Source organism: Leuresthes tenuis, unplaced genomic scaffold (genome assembly GCF_036924035.1).
Source record: "Leuresthes tenuis unplaced genomic scaffold, fLeuTen1.0.hap1 SCAF_6, whole genome shotgun sequence".
Lineage (NCBI taxonomy): Eukaryota > Metazoa > Chordata > Actinopteri > Atheriniformes > Atherinopsidae > Leuresthes > Leuresthes tenuis.
In genome coordinates this window covers 11,064,709-11,085,733 of record NW_027325360.1, presented here as the reverse complement: position 1 = coordinate 11,085,733, position 21,025 = coordinate 11,064,709, and the positions used below count along the sequence as shown (strand labels likewise).

Genomic DNA, 21,025 nt, shown 5'->3' with positions numbered 1-21,025 from the left:
CTCTGTACACACTGTATACAAGCTTAAAAAAAGGGCTGAAAATGACGTGGATTGGAGCTCTTGATGTCAGACATTTAAAACCAAAGAGACAAATGATAAACTACAATCAAGGACGCAGAATTGCACGGTGGTTAATTGCTCGCGGTTGGAGGGTTTTTATCTCTTCTACGTACGTTCCGTTTGCTCCTTTACAGTGTCTCACTTCATCACTGAATGGCACACTTTGGTGCTTCTGTATAAATTCTCACTCCCACATCAAATTGTTGCCAACAGTTAGACGTGCCATAGGTTTGAGCTTACTCAAGTGTTTTCCTGTCCTAAAAGCAACCATTATAAATCATTTCAGTGAATCACACACACACACACACTCAAAAAGCCTGCAGAGACTTGATTTTTCTTGCTTTTCTTACTGTATCCTTCACAGTAAACAGCATATATCAATTATTGTTGATTATAAGGCACTGTGACACGGATTAGAAAAGCCTCAACTGCATTATCACACAATAAAACAGCTTCTTGAGGGTTCTACTTCCAACATGGACTCCCTGAACACCACAGTGAGATGCCAGCAATAAAACAGGTAGAGCAAGTAAAGGATTAGTGTGGGAGGACCGTACTGCCTGCGTCTTCTTCAGCCAATTAAATCAAATGTACAGACAGACAGCCTTCATGTCTCTTGTTCTTCTTCTTTGTGGAAGGAAGGCTGGTGCTTCACTGAGGTCCTGGCCTCTTCCCTTCTCCTAGGTGCCCTAGATGCTCATGCTGAGCGAGGCCTGTTTTGGTGTGTGACCAAAGTGAAGCAGAGCGAGTAAGAGTGAGAAAGAAAGATGGAGAAGTTGAGCAAAAAAAAAAAAAAAAAAGTAATGGGAGAAAGAAGGGCTTAAAATAGAGAGAAAGTGAGTACAACGGGAAGAAATAAAAGGAAGCGAGACGAGCGCAGCAGCCCATGGTTTGTCTCAGGGCTGCAACAGCTTCCAGAGCTGGTGTGCAGCAGACTGAGGAGAAGCACGTCTGCCCCAGAGGCAGAGACTGGAAAACAGGATCAAAGAGTCGCCAGGGCAACCTGCATGACACACATTGTATTAAAGCCACACGGTTAATTTGAAAGAAAAGGGAAGAAGGGCAAAAGGAGAAGAAAAGGGGAGGCAGAGGTAGCAGAGTAGAGTATATTTATCAGGAACTCCTGTCTCACTCGGTTAACTTTCCACTCAAAACTTTCTTCAGCTGCTGAACTTTGATCGCTTTTTATCCTTCAAACTTTGGCTCAAACTCCACCAGCTCATCTGTGCTTTCCTGATTATCTTCCAGAGTCTCACATTTCCAAAGGCTATCTTAATTCACAAATCGGGAGACACTGGAGAAAACATCTTTATGAACACCTGAAAACATTCAACTGATCACGTAGTCTGCGCTAAAAAACTAATATTGCATTGGAAGAATATTTCCCTCAAACGCACCTACGAACTCTGTCTCTATCTGGTTTGACTGAGTTCCAACTTTAAAAACTGCGATAAAAAACATGAACGGCACATGGAGAATTCATCTGCGGAGGAAAAATACAATTTTACAAACACAGAAGCTGTTGAGCTTTGTCACAACAAAGATACATTATACAGCACTCAAAGTGATACTCTGAGAGGCTAAATATCAGTTTACCAAGCAAAAGTGGACAAAATGTGCACGAAACAACAGCTGACAGTGTCTTCATTTTCAAAGCTTTAATTTCGATTTCCTGATTAAATTAATAATAATAAAAAAAAAAACTCAATAGTGATTTGTGTGAGCAGGTGATATGAAAAATCCAACGCTGGTACAATCCCCGGTTGACATTTATTTTGCATTCAAGCCAATAAATGCATTGATCTATTCAGTTCTTACATCAGATATATATATATATTAAAAAAAGAATTAAGCTTGACAAAATACTGATGAAAGAACAACAAAAACAAAGAGGATGTTTGAACACTTTCCATTACTGAATCACATCTTGGGGACAATCAGACACCTGTGGCACAATCACTGATCCACCCAGACTCATTTTAGACATGCTGAGGGGCTCCTGGGCTGAAATGGCATCAGGGATAAAAATAAAACAAAAAAACAAAAAAAAAAAACATATTGAGCAGTAATGGGGATATGAAGTGGAGCTGGTATGGAGGGGCAGTGGAGCTCGGGATGAGGTGGGGCAGGGGTGCGCGATCAACAGCAGACAGGGAGGGGTCTCCAGACAGTTGGAAGGCATTAGGGTGTCGGACAGGGACTTGTCAGATGCAGCTGTTGCTGTGGCTGATTGATAGTTTGTATTTCCACCCTGATGGGAAACTGCAGTCACAAGCCGGTGTTGAGAGAGTATGTCAAACTTAACAGAAAAAAAAATTACAGTAAAAAAGAAAGGAAAAACATGACGTTTGCTCAATGTTGAAAAGACAAAGTTCATTACATTACTCCATGTTGTGGCTACATCCAGCCCAGTAAATCAGCTTTTTTTGGGGGGGATTTGAAAGAATTCGTAAGTGTGACACATGTATGCATTACATATAAAAACTCTGAACATTGCTCTACTAGGTTAACATACAGAGCTATAAAATATAACCTAAGTTGCACATTTATAAAAGCCTTCAGACTTGTTCCCACTTTGTCCACATGGACTCAAATTTCCATAAAGTCACTTTGCACTCAGTCACACGATTAGTAGTACGTATTTTTGTACGGCTGCACAGGAGGCTACACAGCATTATGCTTGTTTGCATGTACTTAATACTCCATGAGCTACTCAGACTACGCTATTCAGATTAGATATCGAGACACAGTGTGACACACCGATATGTAACTACCGTACATCACACATGGCTTAGAACTATGCGCTCCAATCACACAACAACATTCGTTGTTACAGAGTCAAATTGGGAAGCACACTTGACAGCCATCGACTTCCCAGTGGAAAGAACACCAACCATGCTCACCAAAACATCCTGCAAAGTAATTAGTGGAGGTGCTAAACATATCTTCAGACTATTTGGGCTCCATTACGTGTGTGCGTCTGTAAGAGTGTGAATGTGTGTTAGTGTTCAATGATGCTTACAGGATTACCACATGTCCTAAATACCTTTGATCACATCACAGTGGCACAAACAGTAGTAAACAAGACTTTCATTGTTTGCACAGTTTGATGATATTTCTTGAAACCTGGTGGGGTTTAATGTTGGCTCTCCTCTGTCAGTCTGTAGTGGTTGACTGTTGCTTGTGAACACTCGTCCAATTTGAAAACTGAGACCACGGTGAAGAGAGTATAACATACAATATACATCTCAAACAGCAGCCAACGGCTGTTGTATTCTCTTGAGTGTAAATGTTTGTGTCTGTGCATGGGTGTGTGTACGTGGGGACCAGCAGGACATGGTGGTTGTTAGCCGCTAATATCCGTTAGCATTAGCAGTGTTAGCATCATATCCTTGCAGGCTCTGTGTCTTTGTCCTCCAACAGGTTAATGAATTGACCAAAGCTCTCTTTCACTGCATCCATGTTGTCAGTGGTGCTACCCTCCAGGATCCAGCGCTTTCCTCGGGCCAGCGGCTCCAGCTCAAAGTACTTCTTGATCTGAAACCAAAAGCACAACACGGTCACTTGAATTATTCACACGTCAGCATTTACCAGATATAGCATTTAGGGAACAATTACGCCATATCGTTTCAGTTGATTTAAATGGATATTTTTTAAATTAATTTTGTATTTCATAATTTACTTAAATAAAAGGAGCAACACTCAGGTGCCATTTACACCTAATAATTTGCTCATTTTCTTCTTACACAAGCATCTCAGAATCAGAATCAAGTTTACTGCCAAGTAGGTTTGCACTTGACTTGGTGTAATTGGTGCAGACAATATAGATATATATATATATACAGAATCTCAGAAAATAAGGAGCTGTAGTGCAAGATGAATGCTATATTAATGTGCAGATATACAACAGGAGATATGCAGATATTTCATCAGGTGAATTCAGTTACCCACAAAAAGCAGTTTATCAGCATTGCTTCATTTTTTTGTCCACTTAGGAGGGAAAATCAGGTGTTATTTTTGCGACACAATCTTGACAACGATATAAACCAGTGTAAAATCTGGGGGGGAGGGTGTTAAATAGATGATGAGTAAACCAAACAAAGAGGCCCCTTCATCTAAGAAATATCTGGCTTGTTGGCTTGGCACTGGTCTTTGTTACAGTTGAATATAAAGTTCATATGTTGGCTTTTGGCAGCTCTTTGCAGTGGAGAGAGGGGGGTGTTGGGGAGGAACCAGAACCAGCTGTTAACGTAAAAACAACTCTCAGCCCAAGGAAACGATGTCTTAGACCTCCACTGATGGTACTGCAGGTCGTTAAGAGTTTCTGACATTTCTAAGCTGAGAGTTATGGAAGTAATTCTCCTGCCTGATGTGAGCAGAATTCAGGCCCTTCCTCCTGTTTCTCTGACAGCCAGCAACAACAAGACAAATGTTTACTGTCAGGAGCTCAGACAGAAAATGGAACTATTCTAATGTTACAAATGCAACAAAACTACAGTCAACATATTTATTAAGATAGTTCAGTTTGACAGATATGACAGTAAAATAATCACACTGATGATGTAACAACTGTAGAAAGTTAGATCTAACTGGATATGGACATTTCTAAAAGGTGAAATAGGAATATAAGGTACACATTCCCAAGTTGTTTCTTGTCTCGATGATTGGTAGTACGCTTAGTGTTTGACAGATTGGAAGCAGGAAATCAGTCACTGCACTAATATCTATAATATGGCTTTAGACTTTTTAAAGCCATACATGAGATTTGCGTTTTATTCATTTTACCTTTCTGGTGTTCATAAATAATTTGTGCAATTTAAAAAAACAAAAACAACAACAAAAAAATAGAGATAGCAAAGTATTGTGTGTAGCACCAGGATGCACACAGATTTGTGCACCCAATCAACCCCAAGAAATCCACTAGGATGCCCATCACACAGCCAAATGACTTTTCAACTTCAAGTGAAATTGCTTTTGTCTAGACCGTGCTGGGCTGTCTAGCTGTGCCATGGTGTGTGGCATGAAGAGGATGGAAAGGAGGAGGGGAGGGGGTATTCTTTGTGTCTGCTTAAACCCAGCCAGCCATGCCAGTGAGTGGGAGAGTGAGTGCTGTCTCTGCCCCCCTGAGCAGAGTCTCTGTCCGGGTGTAATGTGAGTTTAATGACAGATTAAGTCACCTCAGCCGTGTTTGGCTCAGAGGCCTGGCTAGAAAGCCGAGTGGACCCAAACAGTGTTAACAAATCTGTCTGGGTAACTTGAGCTGCCCTAGTCCAGGCTCTAGTCCCAGACCTAGACTGCAGACGATGTGGCTGGCTGCCTGTCTGGCTGGCTTACATGTCTGCTTGTAGCCAAGGCCCTCTTCTGGAAGACACTGGCCTCTGCACTGGCAGACAGTCAAAAGGCCAAGAGTGACCTCCGTGCAAGTGCAGACGGGCTCGAGCTTCTCTCACTTTGCCTCCTTGCATCACAGGCCAGCAGAACACACCCTGGAACATCTCACAAGGTGGCGAATGCCTTCTTTAGCTCTGTCCAACAACCTATCCAACCAGAGATACTGATACTATACCACATGACATCTTAGGTTTAGGGACAAGCTTGGCACTTGTGCTCTCATAACACCAACAGCCTGAGATATAAAAAAATTGTCTATTTATTGAAAAGTTATCTGATGCAAACACCTTCACATGGGCTATATTTTATTGACAAGGCACGGCCAATAAAGAGGTTTAATTCCCACAACAGACAGACAGGATATGCTGCCAAAAAAGCTGCCTCAGTGTTACATGACTAAAGGAACCCCATGACCTAACAGCCGGGTGTATCCACACTGGGAGTCAACAAGTGTAGCCCAAACCAGTTTCTCTGAGATTAAGTCCTCCTAAGTACACTTATGCTTGCTTAAGGAATTGCGTGAGGCAGTGGGATGGGTAAGCCACACAAGACATGGGTTGCCAGATGGCTTCTAGGATGACCACTGGGTCATCCAGTCTAGCTTCTTTTAGGTCATAGAGAACGGGGGCCTCGTCTTGCACATGGGAGAAAGCGGCTTATACATGCACAAGGGTGTCAAACTATCTTTAATCATTTGAGTTGAACGATTATATTTCTTCTGCTGGAGTCTAGTCATGTCAGCTACCAGCCTCTACTGTTACTGACAGACATATAGTTGACAGAAAGTCAGGAAAAGAGGAGTATAAGGCAACAGCCCTGAATAGTTGGTGTGGATCAAAATAGTTGTGCTGCGAGAAAACTTCAGATTTCCTATTTACAGTATCTGTAAACGAGGTTATTTTGAACTCTACTGTATATTCTGTTTTCCTCCCATATGTATTGAAAATATGAAAGCTGCTTTTTAAAGTTTTGTAGGTTATTCTAAGCTGCCTGTCACAAAGCAACAAAAGGGAGTTAATTCAGAAGACTGGCTGGATTTATTACAGATCGATGATGAAGTATATAAGTGCCACTGATGTGGGGAGACTGAAGCTCAAGAAGAAGAAGAGTGGCTGTCCTTTAATTGGAAGATTGCTTGTTTGATCTCCTGCTTTTCAGATTTACATTTCAAAGTGTCCTTGGACTACATACTGAACCCAATGTTGCCCACAAACCGTGTTCCTCAATTCTCAATTGCTCTCGATAAAAGCATCAGCTAAATTAATGTGATGTATTGTTACAACTGAACCACCAAATGAGGAAGAGGTGCTGAGCAACTTGATCGAGCTAGCAAAGCATGTAAAGTAATATTCCATAGAGCCTTACTTAGACTCTTTGTATAGCAACCAAAATCAACTTGGCTGACAAGATTAAGCTTCCTCTAGAAGCAGTTATTTAAACTGTCAATATAAATTCCACATGTTGATTACAAGGGCGGATTCAGAGACTATATTCTGGAAAATGAGTCTATAGAAAAAGATCAGTCGCTATATATTTTATTAGGTTTGACAGTTTGTGACCCAGCTGTTACACAGCTAGTCATCTAAGCTTAAGACTCTACTCTGGCAAGCCTGCTTCATGCTCCTTAAGACAGCGGATGGGCATGCATGGCACGTGCACCCGTGGCTCCATGACCTATGCCAGATTACAACATGTGATGGTCACTGCTGGCAACATGCAGAGTCAAGAGGATATCCTGCAGAATAAAAAGAGCTTTAACAGCTGTCTACAGAGCACCGCTCTGGCCTCCTGACCAACTAAACTAACCATGGAGGCAGACAGGCCAGAAAAATAAGGCTGACTGGACAGGAAGCCCAGTTCTAGACTTGGAGTTTTGTGACGCTGCCTTCTGAGAGAAAACTAGACAAAGATATATCCTGTTCTGTTGTTGCAGATTCAAAGTAGTGAGCAGGTGGTAGAGTGCTCAGATGTCTATTCTTGTTATATAAAGTTGCCTGAAAAACAAGAACAAATAACAGTTGTGAAACTATTCATCTGCGACTAAATATGCTCATTGTCCTTCTATTTAGGTCCATAAGTAGAGCTTCAGCTGATCCCAGCATGCTTTGCACTACAGGTCTCCAGTTCCATACAGGGACAGAACAAAGACAAAAATCAACTAACTCACCAATGCTTACATTTACACATAGTGGATTCTAAATCCGCACTGTCTCTCTGTCAAGCAGCCAAAAATGTACACAATGAAGGAATTTATATTATAAGTAATTAAACTAAAGATCAAATCTGTGGGGAAAAAAACCCTACAAACTGATTTCGTCTAAACACTGTCACAAGAATAGTACATGGGCAGGTGAAAAATACCAGCAACTGGTTTGCAGCCAAACGCGACCCAGGGTTGTTGCAGTGTTTCCACACTGGTGATTTACTAACTCCGAAATCAAAGCCATTTCTTTCATGGAGCATTCTTTTTGTTTTATCGCTGCTCTGTAGGTTTCCTACAGCTCCTCATGCAGTCAACTTTGTGCTGAGTAATTCGTGTTAAGTGCCTTCTCAGGAGTGCAATGGCAGTGGTCCAAGGACACAGAGTGACATTAACATACCATGTCCAGGATAATTCTGATAAAAGCCCTTACTCTGGTTCAATGGCTTTGCGCTATGTCCACAGATTTGGGAAAATCTAGAGTCAGTTCTAGCAGAAGTTAACAGCAAAGCCAGATGGAGCAGATGGAGGTTTTGTGGATAAACTCCTGCAGTAGATAAGTATCGTCAAAAGAAAACTAAATGACCTGTACTGTCAGCTCTCAATTTCTCATGCAGGACATCTAGACAGTCTAGATGTGATAGATGCTTTAGGTTAAAAAAGCTTCGAAAATGCATAGAAAGTACACTCAGTATCAAAGATTATAATCTCTTCCTGTAAAAATAAGAAGATTACAAAGGACAGAGCAGGAAATATTATTTAGCTATTCAGCAAACTTTAAGAAAAGATAAAACCTGAATAAGAGTTGGAAAAAAAGACTCCCTTGAACAGACAGGTTTTATGTATATATATGTTTTCAGCAGACAAGATAAATCTGTATATTTACTGGAATTTTTATAAAATGTCTGACTTGCCTCATGAGACTCATGCCTCTGGCCTCTGATTCCCTGGTCTTTACATGTATTATTACCACGTGTCTGTCAAGCTTTACTGTCATGTCAAAACTTATTCACACAAGTGAGCTATATAACGGGAGCAGGAAGCACTAGTGGGTCTCCCGACTAGGGAAAGTGGTATACTCAAATATCCAAGACAATCAATTACACCATCCCTGGACATGTTAGCCCCTGTGAAGATATCAGTCACCTGGAAAGTGGCCCACACTGGCGACTGCAATGAAATGGGAGGGTAATGTGAGATCCACTCACCTTATAATAGATATGCTTTTGTTTGCTTTTCCGGCTTACCTAAAGAGCCTTAAAGACATGAGAGAGCCTGGAGGTCCCCAAGAGAGGAACACTTAGGAAGCCTGTGAAAAAACAAACATTGCACCACAAACTGTGGGAGGTGTCAAATGAAACAGCCTACTGGCCAGTAAGTAAAACCTAAAGCCTATTTAAGTAAGGGTGTAACACCTTCAGTAATAGACCCAAGGTTTTGCATCTTAGGGGATTACTTCCCCAGGCCTTACTGAAGGTAGATAATGACCCGATCACCTGTTCAGTGAAAGTGTCGTCTATAAGCGAGGCATATACAGTAACAGTACCACCTTCTGGCGTTTTTCCATTGCATTGTACAGCTCAACTTTACTCTACTTGCTTTAGGCACCATTTCTTTTAATGACATAGAGGCGCACGGTTTCCTCTGTTGTCAACAGCGGGCGTTTCACAGTGGAAGCTTGGGACTAACTGCATTTCTGTCCAAATGTCGAGCAAATCTGAAGCAAACTTTTAAAAATATTGCTTCACAGAAACAACTTAACAGGCTCATTTTCAGTCATCTCGGCTATGCGGTGTAATAACCAGAGCTGTGGTTACTAATTAGAAAGATAACTAGTCATGGATAATAACTGTAAAATAGCAATATAGTAGAATTATAATTTAAAATGAATGTCTTTATTATTATATTTCTATGCCGGCTGGTCAACTCCTTTATGAGAAAACAAAACATTGGATTATGGTGGTGCCGAAAAAGCAGCAGGCACAGGTCTAACCATCGCTAAAGCAAGGTTTACACTGTATGGTTTTGGGCTTGGTTTCTATGTTGCAGACGGATTTTGGAGGTTGCAGACAAAAGGTGCAGATCTGCTCCAAATCGGTGCTCGACCTACAGTCAGTCATCAGTCTGTCTCACAGCTCTTCAAAGACGCGATGTGTATAGCTTGCAAACACATCCCAGATGCTGAATATCTACCATGCTAGATGGCTGATGGAGTCAGTAGGGGAGGAGTTGTTGAGTGAGCAATGGGAGAGGGATTACAACCAATGAAAATGCAAGATACGGGGTCAAGGGACGTGAGAGGGGGGGGGGGACTTGCAACAGGAATATCACAAACAAGCGTACAACGATCTGCTTGGAGTCAGAACACTAAGCAAAATTGGGTTGAACTTTGACACCTGCGCTTCCTCTATATTTTCAGCATGCAAGATCATAACAGACTGAAGAGGAAATGTGGGAAGAGAAAGTGGCTGTTCTCTTAAACTAACTGGTGAGCAAAGACCATCAATGACCAGGACCTATTTTTATCAGCGTAACATTAATGATGAGAGAGAGAGTGACAGAACTGTCTGCGTAACAGCTGGAGCTGCTTGATAGAGATTAGTCAGGACAAGTCTGGTGAAAAATGTATAGTGTGTGACCTTTTTACAACTGATCAGCTATGTAAAGTGAACCCACAAGAACTTCAAAACTTCCAATCACAAGAAGAGCAAGTGTGCACAATAAAACAACCAAACGACACAGAAAACCGCGTGGTTTCATCAAAAATATAAGCTTATGGAAGAAGAAACTAACAAATTCAGTTAGTATTGGGAGACATGTCAGTCAGTCAGTTAGTTTAACAGGGCAGGCTGCAATTATTCTTTCATGATTAAAGATTTTCTTTCTAGAAGTGGAAACAGCTGTTTCCATCTCCTATGAAGGCGATCAGTTTTCTCAAAAGAAAAAGAAAATATAAACCAAGTATGAAAAAACTTTTTTTTTTTCAGAAATGTTACTACCCTTTTCTAATATGTTATTTAAAAACAATAATGAAGACATAGCTATTGATGTCTGACAATGTAAGAGGTCCTCCTAATAAATCTATAGCAACCACATGGGAGGACTGCTCCTCCAAGGTCAACAACAGTAGATCAGCTGTCTCTAGTCTCTAAGTCTCTAAAAGTGTTATGAAACTATATGGCTATAAGTTGCTACTGTACATCATTACAATAGTGCCCCCTAAGATTCACATAGTGTTTCTTTGTGTAGATATCAGTAAGGGTGCCCCAGTAATATGAGAGTTTGCCCTTGTTGCATGTCATGTAGCACTTTCACCTCCTCCATCCCTCTTCCTGTTCACTGACTAATTATGGCAAGACAATTTTTACCTAAACAAATTAAATGAAATCTAAAACATAAAATTACATATATAGGGTTTTTGTAAGAGGTGGAAAAGGAGCCAGTCAGCTGCTTTATGCTGAAGACAAAGCCAAGCGTCAGTGAGGCCTGCTGAACAGTTAGCACCTTGATTCTTCAGACTGTTGTTGATTGAGGGGGTGCCGTGGAATGCAAAGGCCCATTCAAAGACATGCAACACATATTAGATGCAAATGCAGAATGATAATGTATGATGCATGTACAGGTTCAAAAACACAGACAAGAAGCATGAAGTCTGAGAATGAAGAGGGGAAGTGCATAAATTGAATTCTCGTCCTTTCGTTTGATGTGGAAACAGTCCAGGCCTTGCCAGCATGTAAAAAGCATTGAGGCCACCCTGGAATCCATCCAGAGTTGAAAAACTGTCGAAACAGGGATTCTGTAGCCAACAAATTAAGACTGAAGTCCCCGTGTCACAGTAGAAAAACTGTGCAGCCTTCAGATTTACTGTCCTGTTCCACTCAGGTGAGACCACGGTGCTCCCTTGGGTTCAGCTCAGCACAGGTTCAAAGTGATTCACTCGCAGAGCACTTTTCTTCAAAGGTAACTGATCGCTGCCAGATCAGAGCCATCCTCAGAGGTGCTGTAAATCTAGGATGCACAGGAGACATTCACGCAGTATGGTCTTTGAAACAATGCTATTGCATTTAAGAGCTTACACAGTGATAATGTTCTTTCCACACGCAGGATTCTGCAGAAATATATCTGAAAGATGTGCATGGGAAGATTCCCATTTGGACAATGAACAGGTAGGACCTTTTTGCTTTGTTTTTACAAGCTCAGAAGCATCTATTTGAATGTAATTTTTCTTGCAGCAGGTCAGAGGACTTCCAAACACTTTGGCTGCTGCATAAATAATCAAGACTTTAAGTCTTGTAAAGGCAGCAACAGATGTTGGGTGTTTTTTTTTTTAGAACCTCTGTTTATTCGCTCCCATCAGAGTCCAGCAGGGTCATAATGTGATGAAATTATCTCTCCCTTTCTGTACATTTTAACAAAAACAAAATAAATGTTTAGCAAAGGATCATTGGGTATCATGTACAATGAAATGAAGTTTATTACCTCAAACATTAGTGTTAAAATTTGTTTAATCGACTGTATATTGATACTGGCAACCAGCTCTACAAAGGAACTGTCTGATGGAGGAATCAGCCACACTTTCGGTGATGCGAAGAGTTTTGTTCAACCAAATCATCTCAAAATGCATTGGTCTGGGGGTAAGGCAGTGGCAGATATCAAGGACTGAGGGTTGAAAATGACGTTACAGTCAAGAAGCATGAAGGCATTTTCTATAGTGTGAGAGCTACGGGGAAAGGGGAAAGAAAACATCCGTCTTCTTGTGCAGGATGGAAAATAACTGCCAGGTTCAGTTGCTGACCATGGCCCCTTCACCAAAGTTTGACCTCTATGACACTAAAAGAAGTTTGAGAGAGCAGAGTATCAAGGATGTGTGTGTATCAGGGGGAAGAGGGTGCCCATGTTTGCCCTGGCTTATTACAGATAGAGTAACTCAATTTATTAAAGGCCAAAAGCTCCCTGACAAGGAACATCTGGTCTATGGGACTTGAACGAGTAAGCTGGCATTCTGCCCATGCTCCCTGCTGGAGGGGCCAATGTGCCGGCAACTTTGCCTGAGCCCGCCCTTTCCCTCTTCTTCTTGTGAAGGGGCCTGCCTTGCTGTAGCAGCCCACACAGAGGGCCCTCAAAGCCCAGGAGGTCTGTCACAAGCCACCCCTCCTCCTCCAAGACCCCTCCTAATGGGACCCTCCACCCCTTTCACTTCGAGGCCCTCCTTTCACGCTCCAGTCCTGACAGTTGACCAGCTTGAAAGCTGCAGCAGGGCCCCGCTTTAGCACACAGCACGCGGCATTACAATCAAAGTGCTCCCTCCTTCTGCGAAAGAGTTAAAGCATGCGTCAAGTTGGAGTCTGTACACACTTTCACACAGATTTTTAAGACTTTAGATTTAAGGTTGCAGGACTTTCTGACTGCATCTGCAGTGCAAACCCTCATATATTGGTAATCATGACAACACATTTGCATGGTTTGTGTCTCTTTGCATGTTTGTGAGTGATAGAGCTGTCACTCTTTCCAAAACTCAAGTAAGGAGGACTTTCAATTGACATGCTCATTCCTTCAATGTATGCAAATGTCCCTCCAACAAACAGCGATACCAACATTTATTTCATGGTTCAAATGCTTTTGTTCACGCAAAGCATGGGTGTAATCATAATAGTAAGACATTTACTACACCACACCACACTGTTTATAATGTCTTAGGTCAGAAATACATTTGCTTTACTCGCCGCACTCAAGCAGCCAGTTGGCTCTGTTGGAGCCAATTCACATCCTTGTACGCCACCTGTTACCAGATGACTCCACTAGGGGGCACACCAGCACGCTTGAGAAATAAAAAAAAACGTCTGGATTAGCAGGACGTAAACAATGAACTTTAAGACAGCAGAAGGTGTTCGTATTTTGTCCATGTTAAGTCGATGACAGAAAAAGAAACAGCTGCTCTACTGCAGATGTACAGATTAAGAAAGTCGAACATCTGGTTACATTTGCCACTACACTTCTGGCGGCCACCCACACTCAGAATAGCTTTACTTGTTAGTTTTCTCTATTTTCACAGCAATTAAAAAAATTATAAGATCACTGTAGTTTGCTATGAAGTCGAAAGAGCATTTGGTCAAGCGTACATTAGAGTCCTCTGACGAATGACAAGGCAAACTCCTGAAAGGCCGATGCAATCTTCTGTGACCTGAAGCACACCCTAATTCAAAAGGGTCATTGCATTTCAAAGTTATCAATCATCTGAACAGATGTTCAGACTTCGAATAAAAAGTAAAACGTCTGAGGGATATAATAAAATGGCTTTTGCTCAAAACACACATTCCACGACATGCATTCCAGCAATCTCAACATAACTTTTAGTAATTATCATGAAATTGAAAGTCCAAACACTGAAGGTGCCTTTGTACAGATGCATGGGTACAGTACAGTAATCGCTTACGCTGTAAGAGAGTTGCTTCTGCCTGCTGTTAATCACAATAAAATAAAAAAACTCATGAGGGTACAAACAACGCAAAAGCAGCCACCCATTAACACTTTCAGACCACAGCTGTAAAGCATGGAGACTGTTCCTCACTCTCCCCTTTTTAAAAAAAAAAAATCAATTCTGCATAAACCTACTGACCGTTACCAGTGAGATATGTAAGAAATGTCTGGAAGGCTTGGATGGAACTCTTCTAGGAGTCCGTCATTTGTTAAACGGTGCTGTGCCATCAAACTTGAAGAAAAAAAGAAAAAAAAAAGAAATCTGTCATTTTGAGTCATGAAAGGGTACATTTCAATGGCTGAAAACCTCAATGGAAGAGAACCCCCAGAGATTCCCAGCGTTTGATCCATGTGAGTCAGCATTGGAACCTGGGGTCAAATCACATGCTGAATAGGCTTTTCGGAAGTCTTGTTCTGGCTAGTGGCGGCCGGTCGTCCGACCCTGCTTGACCAGTAGACAAAGGGAGGGCCACTGATCACAATTGCAACGGGGGCGTTCTTTTCTCCTCCAGTGGAAAGTCCAGTCCTGAATAGGGTCTGGCTTGCTGAATTGCGTTCCACACTGATTCTGAGAGTGAGGACCCACTGGGGTCAGGGTTCAGCAGCATTTGACGCGGGCTATGGGAAAAGCCGAGCACAGTGCCCACACAACCTGCCGACTGCCCTCTCACCCACAGTGCCCCTTAACCTCCCAGAGGGACAGACCACCAGCCCAGGAATGACAGGTTGAGAAAGGCTGTATGGGTGGGAAAAGGAAAGAAAGCAGGGAAGAAGGTGGGCGGGAAGACTGCACTGGCAGTGTAGACAAAGATATAAGAGAGATAAACCATCAAAGAAACAAGAAGATTCTAAGTAACTTCACATATTGCGCTTCAAAGGTCTAGCGCACATTCTCCAGAGGGTAATCAGTATTTGCATCTTGACTGATTTTCCAACCCTCACCTCCCAAGCTGGGCTGGATGAAGCACTGGGACTGCGAGATCTCTCCTGTTCTGACATTTAGAGCTTGCAGTTGTTTTCGTGGTCACTCACAAACTACATATGAAAACAGAGGTTTATAGGCACTGTGGAAATGTACCAGAAAAAAAAATGGCACACACTTTATCAAAAGTTATATTTACTGGCTAAAACATCTGGACACAGCCCCCCCTCAGTAGTGCAGTTTGATATAGGGCCACCTTGGAAGATAGTAAAGAAATGTCTAGTTGATGCAGCACATCACCAACTACCCTCTTTACTCTCTCTCCTGCGACCACCAAGACAAACTGCTTTCACTACTTTCATACGTTTATAAAGGAACAAAAGCTGCGGAATCACGTGGTTCTCATGATGAAACGCAATGAATAATCAACAAACCAAAAAACTGTAAATGTTGCAGCATTCGTTGGGATCAAACGATTCTCCATCAAGCTACATTTTGAAGTGATAAAACTGCATAAAGAGAGGCAATGAGGCCCGATTGAAAGGCGGACTGTCATTTAAACACAGCTTAATTGTTAGAGTCACGTGTTCTGTTGGAAAAATCAAGCTGTCAACACTGCATTTTAACAGGGAGTATAGAGCCATCTAACTGCATATGGCGGGGCCGCTGGCTGGCTGGAGGCACCTCTTAAAAAACCATCACGCGCTGCTTTACATGGAATGTCACACTTCAGGGTGCCACACAGTACACCTAATCAACTGACAGGAGGCAACAGAAAACACACAACTACCCCGGATATTCTGCAGCTCGTGTAAAATGATTGCAAACATGTCTGTGTCAGATAAGGCCCTTCATTTAGTGCACGTTACAGAATTTAGCACATTCTTTTCTCAGTTGGTGGGGCCGCTGAGACATAAAAGCAGTGGACTTCAAACTGATTTTATCTCTCGATTGTGTTGAGATTCTCATAGTAGATTCCCCAACCAAATTATTTGTTTGTGCACAGTTTGTTGCTGCTGGTATCCAAAACAGGAAGCTAAAAATAACTCATAAAACTCAAGATCAAAAGAGTAAAGTGGGAAGTTCACATTGGAGCCAGCACTTAGATTTTATATATGTTGAAGACAGTGTGCCCTTATTTACAAAGCCAACACCTCGTAAAGAAAGAGGCCTTAGAAGAATTTATCTTTGTTATCAAACAGTTCAACTCTGACATACATTTTATGAATGCCCTGAAAATAAAAATATCCAAGGATTGTGCGGCGAATACATCTCAGATTATGCTCAAAGAAAACCTACATAATGATGTCAATAGCTCCAGAGCCAGCTTGAACTTGGCTTTCAGTTTACTGTTACATTGCAGTCAATATGTTTGTATAATGTGGCCATAAAGCCATTTTGCACTTGGCGAGAAATGAGGGACAGAGCTCAGCAAGGGCACCTGCTCCTTGTCCATTTTTCCACTGTAGCCAGCAACTCACAAGTCTGGGGTTGGAAAGGGGAGTTGGGGGTGGGGAGGGCTGGTTGCTGACCAGCTTCAGTCTAGACGGCTCAATACGCAGTTGACTTTTTAAACCCGCTTGTCTGGAAAAAGAGCAGACGTGAGGTAAGAGGGGGGTGAGCTGCAGCAGAGAGGTGGCGGTGGTGCATTTTGGCAGCCATAGCCGGCAGGCTAGACTCGCTAGGAGCGAGCAGAGAGAGGAGGGATGAGAGAAAAAGGGAAAGAGAGGGAGCGAAAGAGACAATGACGGAGAGAAACAGAGGGGCAGAGGGAAAGCAAGAGACGCTATCAGAGAGAGCTATCAGAGTCACTGACTGTGGCTCCATTGTCAAGGTCAGTGAGCCGCGGAGCCCCCCTCCCTCCTGTCTGCTTTCCTGCTGTTCATCCCCTGTCCTCCTGCACAGAGCCTCCATCAGTCTCATCTGCACACTCAGCACACAGTGAGGAAATGTGATCTAAGTGATGGCAGAAATATTCTATCCTAATACTATAACTGTACGACTGATTTGATCGATGTCTATCCTCAGAGATCAGAGAACAAGCAACCACCCAGCTGCATTTGATCCTCAACATTTTTCACTTATGAAATACACCACTGATTGCCCACATAAATGAAAACACTATGCTTGTGGTCTCTCTCTGCTGATCCTGTGTCACCACACACTAGAAATTTCTATGCAGCAGCCGGACATTTAAACTTTAGAGCGCATTCATCTTCATTTGGCATCCTGAAGAAAGCTTTTATCGGGAAATTAGTAGAGTTTTAAAAGAATGTCCGTTTGAAATGCTGACTGCACTTGAGTTGCAGTTCTCATTAGTCCCAATCTTTCACAGTCTAGCTGATGAAAATTATTTGACATAGTACAATGATCTCATCGTTACAAGACTGGCAACGAGCCCTTTTGGAATTTCTCTTAATTATTACTCTACAGAGAGAAGAAGAAAAATTAAATTGGCTCGCTTTTACTTTTGCAAGATTACCCAACTCTCTGATAACAAACACAAATAACTCATTTGCACAGAACAAAGCCAGAGCGTTCTGTTACAGATTGCAATTAAATGCAAATGAAGAGACTGAGATAGGTCATGTCTCACAGACTGCCCTCGTGATGACTAAGCACTGACCAAAGCTTTTTCCGGCAATGAGGTATGTGAAAAACAAAGGACAAGCCAACGCAACACTGACATGCTGTGCAGCGATAAGCATAGCATCACTTTTGTCATGAGCATCAGTGTTTACAGACAAGCCGAGTTGAGCAACCGTGCCCCCTCCTTGGCCTTTCAATATCACCCGCTCTGCCTTTTCCCAAAAAAAAGAAAAAAATCCAAACCAAGCAGAGAGAGGACAGAAATCACCTTTCAAGACGTGCGTCACGAAAGCTGGTCAATGATCAATGATGCCATCTGAGATCATCGTATACAAAAACACCCCACACTTGTGACTGATTCAAAGTTTTCTTTTCAAAAAGCTGTGGTAGCGTCATACCGGAGACACCTCCAACAATCGTGGTGGGAGACGGACACTTATCCTCCTTGTGAAGAATACTTTTGCTTATTTTTCACACCAAGTCTCTGTACATGGTTCTCTTTCCTTGCCATGTCTCTTTTATGAGGAAGACCACATTTCTCATGAACTGCATTCTGCTACGTTCGAACGAATGAAACTGCCTTCTGTAAAACGATCGAGAGAATATTCTTTGGGGCAAATGATCAATCTCACACTTTAGAGCGAGATTTTTTTAAGTGCTCTGAAAAACGTATCACCAAACACCATTTAAAGGCCAGAGAAAGCCGACACGGCCAGCATTCGGTGCAGAACGTTAAAAGAAAGTAGGGCTTTGCAAAAACACTTTTTCAAAGATTTGTGACTGATATCCAGCTTTCATTCTGACGATTATTCTAAATGAGCCGGTAATAATTAGATATTTCCACTCAGTAATGACGCAAGTGCAAAGTATTGTAAGGGTGATCTTAACAAGTTAGTTGGAGCCATTTGGTAACGGAGTTGCTCACACTGTGTCGTTTCCTTCTCAAGGTTCGTTGATTGGTCCTTACCTGTGCCTCATCTTCTTCACAGCCAATCAGCAGCCACTGGGTAATTTAGAGCCACCAGCGTCACAGGCCACAATGACACACACACCATGTGCCAGACGTTTGACGAAAGTTTCAGACACTGGGTGACGCATGAGTCATTGAGCACAGCCACCACCCAATGTGTGCCAAGACCTGCAAGTTCACCATGTGCAAAATGTGACAGAGGACAGTGGTTGACTAGCCACTTCCGTCTTGGACACTTTGCAGCACGATTTGATCAAAAGTTAGAGCACTTTCTGCAATGGCAAAAGACTGCAGTAGATGCTGAAAAGAGAATGATATCCCAAGTATGTGTTCGATCCAAAATCTATGTCATTTCTTTGGATTTGTAGGGGGCTAACAGCTGAACATATAACACAATCAACATGAGAAACACCTCACGTCAGCGCAGGCAAAGAAAAAAGGTAACAACATCTCATTACATCTCCTTTCAAATCTATTGGCTTATGTAAATCAGGTTGTTTGAAACCATGACTTTCAGGAGACAGGGTCTTTCTTTCTGGAAGTAAAGTAGTATTGTGGCAGCTTCACAATAAAAAAAAAAAAACAGTTGCAACGGACCTCACAAGTCTGGAAGTTTAGAAATTCCTTCAGGTCAATGGTTACTGCAACATGACACATGTGTCACGTGGCCTTGCATCAAACTCAACATTAAGTAACCTCAATTTTAACAAATTACCTGTTATGATCATAACAGCGAGATCACGAGCCAACATTTATTAAGAAGCTGCTCACATTCAGGTCGCTGTGCGCTGAAGCTTTAAAGGCAGGAGGCAAGATTCAGCATGTGCTGAGCTTCAGAAGCGGTGCAGGGTAGGACTTGCAGCAATGCAGAACTCACTTGGCAGCGCAACCACCTACGGATAAGTTATGAACTTATTGATGGCTAAAAGCAAGAGGTGCACTGGGTGCAACATTCATGTAGCCATCTGGATGTCTACCGCGTGTTGAGGGTGAGTAAGAGCATTATGTGGCATGGAAAGAAATGTCATATTTCAAAGAAAACATCAGTTGATTTTAACAACTTGTATCAGTTAGACCAACCAATTAAGCCAGTATTTCAGCAAACTACTCATTTAATATCCGCTGTGCGATTCCATTCACTCAGCTGTCGTCTATGCCTGTCTAGACTTTCAGTCATTACTTTCATCTATGCAAAGAATGAGATGCATTAATCTGATGCTGCAAGATGATTTCAATCAGCCAAAAATGTGACCCTGTACACAATGTAAAGTGATACACTATGAGAAGACAACACAAGGTAGCTTCAAGCTGCTCTCATGTGACTGCTTGTAGCAATAAATCCTTCCTTAAGGGAGCGTTATTCATCTTTTGGAATCATGAAGAGTTTAATATAAAAAGGGACGTGTAATGTGCGGAAGAGTTGCCGTACAGGCAGTTGAGCTGAGTCAGCAAACAGTCCGCTGCCCAGTAAGTGAAAGGAATAGCCCAAAACTGGAACTGATGTGGACCTGTTCTTTAGAACCTAGGAGTAATTACACCACTAGCCTATAGTAGACACAACTGTTAGTCTGTATCACCATTTCTAAGAAACCGTGGTTCTTCTCTGACTGAGAACTTAAACACAGACCTAAATGCAACTCAATAAACTTTGCTAATAATAACTAAGACTTGACTCGACGCGCTTATAAACACAACAATGTGGATTGTTTGAATTAATTTGTTTTGTCGGCAGCATCACATTAACATGTGGCTGGTTGCCGTTTTTGTCCAGGAGAGGTAGGAAGGACACATGACTGTGATTAACTTTTATTGACACGCTTGGCAAAGTTTGATCCACAGAAACAAATGTAGTGGAGAGGGTGATGTCAAGATTCTGTCATCACCTTTGCAAATGTGGGAAACACACGGATGGCAAACTCTGCATGGGGGCAGCACATGGCAAGTGATGCAACTATTCCAACAATTCATGCATGTAGCAACATTTGTGTAATTGTTATCCACGAAGATGCAAAACCACCCTGACAGAAACATGAAACAGTTCAGTGAAAATGTGGGTCTGATATGACAGGGACACTAAATTCCTAGTGACATCTGTTACTATCATGTGTGGGTTTTTCCAAAAATTCCTGCCAATTTTGTTTGAGAAAATGAATAATTCATTGTCTTAACACTGGAAAAATGGAATGCAAATGTGCAGCGCCATATATCTACTCTTTGAGGAAATCCCTGATGACAAGCAAGGGGACTTCTAAAAGACTAGAAGTAGTCCGCTAATTATCTGTGACTCCGGAGAAATGAATTAGTACATTACGGATGGGAGAAGAAAAAGTCAAATCAAACTGGTTAAAACATAGTTTGCTGAGTGAGCGCCATGACAGCACTGGGATCTGTTGTGAAATGTGTAAATGGCTAATTC

General features: G+C 42.1%; 1 protein-coding gene across 2 annotated transcripts in view; it reads right to left on the bottom strand.

The window, feature by feature from the left end:
• Nucleotides 1-1,811: 1,811 nt before the first annotated feature.
• LOC140309618 (ADP-ribosylation factor-like protein 15) overlaps nt 1,812-21,025 on the bottom strand; it is a 92,048-nt gene continuing 72,834 nt past the window's right edge. The window contains exon 5 of one of the 2 annotated variants that reach the window (XM_072387549.1): nt 1,812-3,597. In XM_072387549.1, coding sequence (XP_072243650.1) covers nt 3,445-3,597 — 153 coding nt within the window. In that variant the 3' untranslated portion in view covers nt 1,812-3,444. Of the gene's footprint in view, nt 3,598-4,962; nt 5,687-21,025 lie in introns of those variants that run through there. The other variant, XM_072387550.1, reaches the window with a different exon arrangement.